At 26.9% G+C, this 10,316-nt stretch overlaps 1 protein-coding gene across 1 annotated transcript; it reads right to left on the bottom strand.

Annotated features, from left to right (window-relative positions):
* Nucleotides 1-1,255: 1,255 nt before the first annotated feature.
* LOC125817140 (transcription factor bHLH61-like) lies at nt 1,256-7,571 on the bottom strand. The gene is made up of 4 exons (XM_049496703.1): nt 7,462-7,571; nt 6,487-6,618; nt 3,631-3,798; nt 1,256-1,514 (listed from the first exon to the last, which is right to left on the bottom strand). The coding sequence occupies exons 1-4, from the start codon at nt 7,537-7,539 to the stop codon at nt 1,419-1,421; spliced, it is 474 nt and encodes a 157-aa protein (XP_049352660.1). The 5' UTR covers nt 7,540-7,571; the 3' UTR covers nt 1,256-1,418.
* Nucleotides 7,572-10,316: the final 2,745 nt, after the last annotated feature.

Here is a 10,316-nt window from a genome sequence, read left to right as displayed (position 1 = left end):
AAGTTCTTATTTACGAAACACTGTTATTTCATTTATATCAGTTTATTTTCTTTTCCGCATGTTTTAACTATTGAGATATGAGGGTTCTCCTACTTAGGTGGTAGTATGTAGGTGCCCGCATAGCCCGGTGGGTTAGGTCGTGACAATATTTCACCACATGGTGTTGTTGATTTAGAAAACGATAAATCATGGCTTTGATTCTTCGAGTGTTTCAGAAGTACTGCATTTGGTGATAGATTGTTTCAGATAAAAATAAAGGTGTATGAAATGATATTGCCGTAGTTTATCCTTATTTCATATTATGCATGTATTTGTCATGTATGAACCAATTTACTTAAAAACACGCTCAAAAATATTGATGAACTAAGAAAAATATTCTTCAATTTGACAAAAACATACACTATGCAAGAGTTTGAGAAATTAATAAAAAAATATAGATAAAATAAGTTCAAAATTGCATGCATATTTAATTTGATTTTAAAAAATGATCCCTATCACATCACATGCAACAACAAAGAGAACATGAACAACGTTAATCAATAATGTTGCATAATTTATAAATAATGTTATTTAGAATGTAAGAAAATTGTCCGCGATGCCTTTTCTGAAATATATACGTTAAATAATTGAAACGAAAAGTGAAAAACACAATGAAGAGAGGATAAATACTTCGACAACTAACGAAGAAGTACAATGAATGTTGAAGGACAATAAAGTTTTGTCGAATCATATAATTGTTATAATATGATTTTTCTTTTAAATCTTATCCACTTGATTATGTTTTACTCCATAAGACTAACAATGTATTTTAATGAAGATACGCATGTTAACATAAATCATAATACCTTCGTATAATTTTGAATGGTGCTAGAAGGTTCACACTCTAGACGTCTATATGCACTTGAATGTGTAGTTGAAAAAGATTTTAACATGATAAAATAATTCCTTGTAGCCATGATATTATTATTATTGTATACAGAAACAAATATGGCGGATAATTACTGCTCAACTTATTACAATAATATTATATTTTCTCAAAATACTTAAGCAATACCGATTACACCTTTGTCACGAATGAAAAGATGATTTATTTTATTTTATTTTTTATCTCTCATCATAATCTATTTATTGTTCTTCCTTTCATCTTTTGTTATATATTGTACATGCGCCATCATATTTCTCTTAGTGCATGGGAAATTATGATCTTAAATTGTTCAAGAAAAAACGCATTAATTATGTCATCATGTTAACACTCTTCTGACCTTGTTGATTAATATTAATCCATAAAATGCAGAATTTACAAAAAGGACTTTTCCTTTTTGCTTATTTGCCTTTTTTTCATTTTTTTTTTTTAATTTTGATTTCTTTTTTTGTTGAAAGAACAGATGGAGAAGATAACATAAGTAAAGGTTATTAAATTAAACTTGTTGATTGCGTTGTTTCCAATTCCTTATAGCTTCCAAGACTGCTTGTTTTACCATTTGGGCATCTACGCATTCAATCTCTCCTTCCTTCTGCAATAGTAACAACTTTTTTAGCCATCATATAAGGTGAAAATATATTTTTTTTATTATTACTCATGTAGTTTAACTTCTAGTATCAAAAAGTCATATGTAATCATATTTTGTATTATTTTCTATGTGTCAATTTATGTTTCGTTTTTATTCAATCCTAAAAAACGAAATACTTCTATCTTTAGTAATAATTTAACTTTTACGTACTCATATTATCCTAAATGAGATGATTTACAATTACACAAATATCTTAACTTATTTCACATCACAAATTTCAATCATTTTTAAAATTATATAATTCTTAAACTTCATGTCCAATCAAACACCTTCACATAAAGGAATAATATGGTTACCATAAGTTCGCTCGTGGGTAATGTAGGTAATCCTAAGCTAGCTAGTGACTTATGAAAATTACCTGTACGTAACTACCTTAATTAGTGATATGATTGTTAAATGTATTTGATTGTATAATTAGGTAAATTTTACACAATTAAACTTTTTATCAATAGACGAGTCTAATTTGTGTTTAATGACTGAACAAATGAAAATAATGAAATATTAATTAGAGTAAGAAGTATTAAATTTTGTAAAGTATTTTTTAGATTCAAGATGGATAGGGCTCATTTGGAGGGTAGCACCCTTTATAATTTTACTCAGGGCTCAAAATTGAATTGATATGCATATATAATGCAATCTTGTAATTTTTTGTTTTCTAAATTTTGTTGTAAAAGACTATTATAATGATGATTCACGATAACAATATCATTTATTTTTCTCTTCTTGATTATATTTATTAAAGAATATTTTAGATCATCAAATGTGTATAAGAACAAAATTGATTAAACTATTCCGTTAATACAAATGCACTTCTTATAATATGATTTTTCTTAAAGTTGATTTCATTCAAATTATTTTTTTGGGTAGAAAACCAATTTCCTCCGTTAATTCTATTTTTGTTCAATAAAAAGTGACTTTCTTACATTATGCTAACTATTTTGAGAAATCAAGTCGTTTCTTTGATATTGAAAATTAAATTAAGGTTTTTGGTCGATAAACGTGAAAACCTCTTAAAAGAAATAATTAAAATTGGGCACTCCTCAATTGGTATTTGGTGAAACTCAATCAAAAATCCAAAGTGTGTGGTTCAAATAACGAGGTGATTTTGTATAAGTCACACGTGAAGTTTTAAACAACAGCATGGACAAAAAGTATTTGAAGGCGAGTACTCTTTTCATCCTAATTTAACAATTTTTAGTCAAAAAGAAAAGAAAAGAAAAGTTCCAAAATAATTGTTATTTTAGAAAATTAAAAAAGAATTCATTATATTTTCTAGTTTTATCCTTGCAATTAAAGGAGTAAAAGATTATTACTAGTACTTCCTCTTTTTTATATTATTTAATGTAGGTTGACTTAACACATTTTTTAAAAATATATTGTATTAAGGATTTATTATTTAAATTTGTTAGTATATATGCTTTGAAAATTAATATTCGGTTGTCACTATTTTTTTTGTAATTATTTAATAACATAATATTAAAAAACTATGATAAAACTCCTTCAATTTATTAAAATGAACAAATAAAAATAACAATTTTATTTTTAGTATAAAGTCAAGTAGTATGAAATGGATGTATAATACTTTTTTTTCAACAGTAACACTTCCCAACAAGAAATAAATAAGAACACCTTCATAAATCACGCCTTATACACCATATCACTCTCTTTGTTCTTTTTTATTTGTTTATATTGAACTTGGTACCTTCTTTAAGAATTAATGATTGTTTTAAATATTTGATCACAATATTCATATACATATAATGTTAAATCTTGAGAAATGATTTGAATGATAAATAATTAATTATTAATTGTATTATCTCTTTTTGATATATTAAAAGTGACAAATAAAAGTAATAATATATCTATTATTACTGGTAAGTAAAAGTGATTAGAGGGAGTATTTTTTTAATAAAAAAGAAATTTAAAATGAGACGCAGTTAAAAACTAAAGAAAATATTCTATTTTCCACAAACAAGAAAAAAAAAAGATATTTAAATTTAAAAATAAAAATAAAATGTAGAAGAGGAAGTAAATTAAATAGAGAAATAGAAATTCTTACATCACTAACAGCTTCAAGTCGAAAACAATCTGAACAAGAAACCCTAGCATCCAATAATTCAAGGCCAAGCTCTTCAAAGACTTCCAATATTGAGACTAGCAAACCAGGGCAATTCTTTTCTGAAAACACATTTATTATGAATCCCTTCTCTAGGGTTTCTACGGTAACCTACACGATAAAGTTATTATCAAGTAATCAAATTATCTTTATCAAACATATTTACATGTAATTGATCAGATGGTGTAACTCGGGGCAGCTCAACAGTATTAAAAAAAAAGGACATGTGTTAGGCCCCCAAATTTGAAGGCCTAGGGCCCCATTTTTAATAATAGGTTATGAGTTACTATTATTTTTTAACAAATATTGAATACTATATATAGAAAAGCTAAGCTTTCCATATACAATAAAAGAATTATTAGAAGAAATTTGACATATTTGGAGTGCTATATCTCATTAAAGATAATTTAGAATAAGAATGGTTATATTATAAAAAAAAAAATATTAGAACAAATCAATTATATAAAAGCTAATAACAATTTAAGTTTAAGGCCTCCGTTTGATTTTGACTTTAGGCCACTAATCTACTTGAGCCACCGTGGATGTAACTATCCTTTACTCCAACAATACATCAAACCTAAACTCTTTGAGAAACCAGTTTAAGATTTATACACCGTTATTATGAAAAAATTTACACCAATGTACAAGTCACTTTTTTACCTATTTTAACAAATAATCTTTCTTATTTTTTAAAATTTTAAATTTCTTATTCTAAGCAAATTATCTAAAGATATCATTTAGATGACTTGATGGGTAGCTGATAGAATAAAGCCAATTCCATAGAATTATAGTTGGAATCTCTTAATTTCTTAGCAAAAATATCGATCAAGCCTATACTTTACAAAATTAATACACTAACAATTTCTTAAGGAGACATATGTTGGAGCACGTAAAAGTAAGTTAACTTATTGTAACATCAAACAATTGAAATGTAGTTATTTCTGAAAAAAAATAAATAGTATTTTTTTGAAAAAAATATGTTTCATGAAAAAACATTTTAGTCTCTACTCTCTAGTAATTACTTGTGTGTGGTAAATGGAGGAAATAAAAAATACAAATAAAATGTAGTACGAAAGGATAATAATATAAAGTTGTCCTTTTGGTAGTTTATGTGAGCTAAGGAATAAAGGGTCTCGTGAGTTATTGAAAATAAGTTTATTTGTGGGTCATTCAAATTAATTCTACATCGAAAAATGATGTAAAAATTTCCGAACTATAAACAAAAAGATCTTAAATAAGATGTGTAAATGCGAACACAATCGTCAACATGACAAATCTGTAAGGTTCATTAGGCCAAAATAAGCACATTTCTTACCGTTCTTTGCAACATATTAAGGGAGGGGAGGAAAGAAAATTTATTTGATTTATAACTTTTACTTGAAAATGTATTGGAGTTTGGACACAATGTTTGAATTTATTAGTTATTACTATAGTTTCGAGAGCCAAATATTTAATCATTGACGACAACTTAAATGTCAGACATCTCGTGTATGTTCTTATGGATTCAACAAATTCGGGAAATAAGTATATCCTTCGTTTTTTTTTTAATACTGTCTTTTTAGTGTATCTAAAATAAAATGTCATTTTATTATAATTAAAAATAATATTACTTTAAAATTCTCTTTTACTCTTTAAAATGATTTACAGTCACACAAATATCTAAAGATTATTTTAGACCATAAACTATAAAACCCTTTACTTTATTTCTTAAATAATACACTAAGTCAAATAATGCCACATAAAATGAGACAAAAGAAGTAATTGATAAATGATAAATGTCTTCTATCATCCTTTGAATATAATAGATTCAATATTTTGAGAAATGATTATTATTAATAATAAGAATAAATTAATAACTAAATGATAAATTATATATCCGTCTTTAAAATTGTATAAATAAAAATGACTATCTATTTTTAGTATAGTTTAAATTAAGTGGACTGCTTCACTTAGATAGATATGTAATTTTAACAAAAAAAATGGTTGATAAAGAGGGGATGTATTTTGTGAAGAATGTTGTTACTATTACCTGCCACTATTTTCATTTTCCTCCCAGTCATAATTTATGTTAAATCTATTGAATTTCGAGATTGATTAAACGATTTTTTTTTCTTATAATAATAATATTTAAATGTTTTGAACTGTAAATTATTATTTATTTTGAAAATAAATCTTACCCATAGCTGGGCTGTTGTATTAATTATCAAAGAAGAGGGTTAGACCATACCTCCTAAATGAACACAAGGTGATGGAATCACCTCAAAAAACTTAGTACTTGCTGCCTAATTTCAAATATGTAATTTAATTGCTAAATTATAAAAATTTCATTTTCGAATTCATGGTTGATCGATTTGAAAGCTCCTATTTGTAACCATTTGTACCTATTACTGCTACATATTTTTTAGCAAAAAGAGAAGTTCAAATTCATGATTTATATGCGCAAATAAAAAAAAAGTCCCAAAAAGAAGGAAATAAAAATTACTCCCTCTGTTCCATTTTATGTGGCACTTCTCGAATTTTGAGATTCAAACAAGTCTATTTTTTACCGTAAATTTTTCATAGATCTTATAAACATTTTTGAATTATTAACTATTGTGATTTATAATACATTTTATGTAGTTTACAAATATATAAATTTCATTTAAAAAAATTGAAAATTTCATACGCAAATTTTTGGTCAAATTTAAACTGTTTGACTCTCGGAAAACGAAAAGTATCACATAAATTGGAACAGAGGGAGTATATGGCTAAGCTATTTAGACCAAAAAAAGTTAAAATGTCTAATTAAGCTATACATACCTCTGGCAAGGCATCTTCATGGTCATGATGAGAAGGTTGTGAAGTTGAAACATCTTCATTTAACTTGTCAATCCTTTCCTTTAATTCTTCTATATACTTTGATGCATGGGCAATGATTGATGTCTTATTCACCTGAAAAATTAACCAATATTTTGGTAAATAAAGCTACCAATTCAAATAACAAAACAAAAAAAAGAACAAAAAGATTTACTTTTTAACCCTCAGTCTACACACTTTAATTGGTGAAAGGTTCGAGCTTAGTAAACAACAACAATAACATAGTTATGAAATTCTACTAGTGATCTCCGAGGAGGGTAGAAGGTATGCAAAATTTACTATTATCTCAGAAAGGTAAAAATGCATAAAGGTTTAGCATAGCAAACAACAATAAATATCCAATGAAATTTCATAAGGGAAGTCTGAGAAAGATAAAATGAATGCAAACTTTACCACTACCTCGTGGAGGTGGAGAGGCATAATGGTTGATCTTAGTAAATAACAACAACATATCTCGTAAAATCTCATAAGTGAGTTATGAGAAGGATAATATATATGCAAATATTACCACTACCTACCTAGTGGAGGTAGAGAGGCATAATGGTTGATCTTAGTAAACAACAACAACATATCCAGTAAAATCTCATAAATGGGATATGAGAAGGATAATATATATATATATGCAAATCTTACCACTACCCCGTGGAGGTAGAAATGCAGGTTGATCTTAGTCCATCTTAAAATTATTTTTCTGCTATCTTGTCTAGAGATCCGATTTCAAAATATTAAATAGCAAGAAATTGGTTTCATTTAGAAGATGAATAAAAACTAACTATTCCAATCAACTAATCAAAAAAGGATTTAATATTTCTTCTTTCATAAAAAAATAATTAGAAAGACAGAGATTTAATTAATCCCTTTGAATTAATAGAATCAACATAAATAAATAAATAAAAATAAAGATAAGAGTAGTTTTACAGAAGGGGAATTAGTAATTGAACCAAGTTGCTCCAACTGTTGATTGAGCAATGCTTTTTGTTGCTCTTTGGATCCCATGATGTTAATTTCTTCTTCTTTCTTTCCTTTTATATGTTTTTGGATTCAATTTTTTTTTTTCTTTCACACTAATATTGGTGGGTTTTTTTTAATGGCTTTTTAAAGAGAAGATGAGATTTCAAAGACAAATATGATGTGTTTGTTTGTATCCTGCATGAGTACCACAAGGTTCACAGGAGAGTATGACGTACTGATAATTAATTTAATTCGTCATAGAAAAAATAATAATTGGAAATGACTCACTTGGCCTTTCCTTATCAACCCTTTACCAATAGCTTTCTTAATTAGAAAAATAAACTTTAAATTCTGAGTAAATTGCGATTTGTACCCTTAATGTATACGTTCTTTTGTGGCTTATTAAAGTATGAAATAAAATGTTATGATTATTTTACTAAAAGGTGTCAATTCTGAAAAGTTGTTTTAGCATTGAGAAGGTAGTTCACCATAGTGAAGTTCTTTATATAGAGAAACAAGGTCGCTTAAAGGGAGATTTTTCCAATGCTAGGGTGAAATTCTTTGTTGAGGTTAGTCTTTTCATAAACTTCTTCGTCTATTAATTCGCTAATACCTTAAGGGGTCGTTTGGTTACTGTATAAGATACATCTTATTCATGTATAAAAAATTGCATTAGTTTTACTATGTTTGGTAGAAGTTTTGTATTAGGTATAGAAGTCAACATAACTTATACTCCCTCCGTTTAAAAAAGAATGACCTCCTTTCCTTTTTAGTCTGTTTAAAAAAGAATGACATTTTTCTTTTTTTGGTAACATTTAATTTCAGCTTTCCACATGGTATGTTTAAGGCCACAAGATTAAAGGACAATTTTATACATTTGACATAACCTTAATTTAGGACCACAAGATTCAAAAGTCTTCTTTATTTTCTTAAACTCCGTGTCAATTCAAACTAGACCATTCTTTGTGAAACGGAGGGAGTACCATGTTTGGTTGGTAAGATTTTAAATGTTGTATACTAGTTATTCATGTATTAAATTATATGGTGTTTGGTTGCATTTTTTGTAGTCCTACATGATTAATACAAACATAACTTATGAGGGAATCTATGTATAAGTTATGTGGGGTAGAAGATGAAATAAGTTATGTGGGTATTAGTTATACATGTATTAAAATGATAAATTACATATTTACCCTATGAATTTATTTTAATTTTTTTTTTTTTTATTGAAAACTTTACTGTTTTCCTAACTATGTTTATTTTTTTATTTCTTTTTATATATAGATCGCTTTCATTTCTTTTTATATACTTACAGTTTTTATTTATTTATGCAAATGTAATATTTTTTTAATATTAGAAATTTGATTGTGTATTTTTTGACGGCACATATGCTAATCAAATATTAGCATTATATATTGTTCAATATATTCCACATATTTAATTAGCATGTTTTATTATTTTGTAAATAATATATATTAAATATTTACAACAAATTTAATATTCAATAGTTAATAATTCATGTATTTTGTAATCTCTACATAACTAAATAAATACCTACATAACTAATATCCGCAGAGCTAATATCTGCATAACTAAACCACACATATTTAAACCCTGCATAACTAATACATGCATAACTAATACATACATAACTAAACCCTGCATAACTAAACCTTGCATAATTAATACCTGCATAACTCTAACCAGTAACCAAACGGCCCCTAAGTTCATGAAATTGTGGGGGAACACCTATGTGTAGGTGTAATATCACCTAGAATTGCTTCTAGTTTTTAAGGTATCGCTTCCTAGCATGAAATTATCGTTCTAAAACATGAATTGTGGAGGTTAGAAAGGTTGAGTTCAACAAAAATGGGACCTTATAATATAAAGCATAAAAATTGCTTTAGAAAGGGATGAATGGGGTAGAATTTTCATTAATTGAGAGAATGCAAATTTTGTAGAAATTAATTAGTGATTTAATGACCCTTGGGTAATGATATAGACCATGAATAAGGATAGAAATAGTGGTTTGAATTCTCAGAACATTTATTTAAAGAGTAAATGATTAGTTACTTTTGAAATTACTTTTTTTTATTAAATGTATTGAATGTTTTGGTCAATGTAGGCTTTGGTTTAGTTTATATATAGACTTGATTAGTGACAAGTAGATACATCATAGTATTTTTATGGAAACAACATGATTAAGCATGCGTAAGAAATTTTAGTACAATGTAATCAAAATAACATGAATATGTGTGTCTTGCATGTGCTGACAATTCTATGAATCAACCTCAAAATGAGTAATATGAATGAAATGGCTTGGATTGCATGTGGTTAGTTCTAAAGGGTAATATGAAAATATATACTAAAGGTGAAAGGAACTTGGGAGTTTGATAGAGCCAATTGGTCATATATGTTATATATTGTAATGAAATAATGTTGTACTAGATAATTGTTATGGAGACTTAGGGATCGAGGTGTAGAAACAATAGTGTGTGATTGGGTGAACCCAGAAAAATTTCACGGTTAGTGAATCATATTGTGAATTGTGATAGGTGGAAATGAATAGTGAACCCATGTTCATAAATTTAAAATATGATATGAATAAGTGGTCCTGAAATCAAGAGTGGAGGTAATGTTTTGTAGAATATTACTAAGTATCAAGCATGAGTGAGTAATTTCTTTAAATTGGTTAATGTTGTTGACATCTAATTTCGACCCTTGACAACGTAAATTAATTATTGAGTTTCTTTAATTTCAGACAATTTAAAATAATTGTCTTCGAAAAAAAATATTTTAAATCATTTTCTAAAGTAATTTTC

This window comes from Solanum verrucosum, unplaced genomic scaffold (genome assembly GCF_900185275.1).
Source record: "Solanum verrucosum unplaced genomic scaffold, falcon-dt-bn FXZP01000094.1, whole genome shotgun sequence".
NCBI lineage: Eukaryota > Viridiplantae > Streptophyta > Magnoliopsida > Solanales > Solanaceae > Solanum > Solanum verrucosum.
The sequence above is the reverse complement of the archived record's forward strand: the minus strand, read 5'-3'. Positions and strand labels throughout refer to the sequence as shown.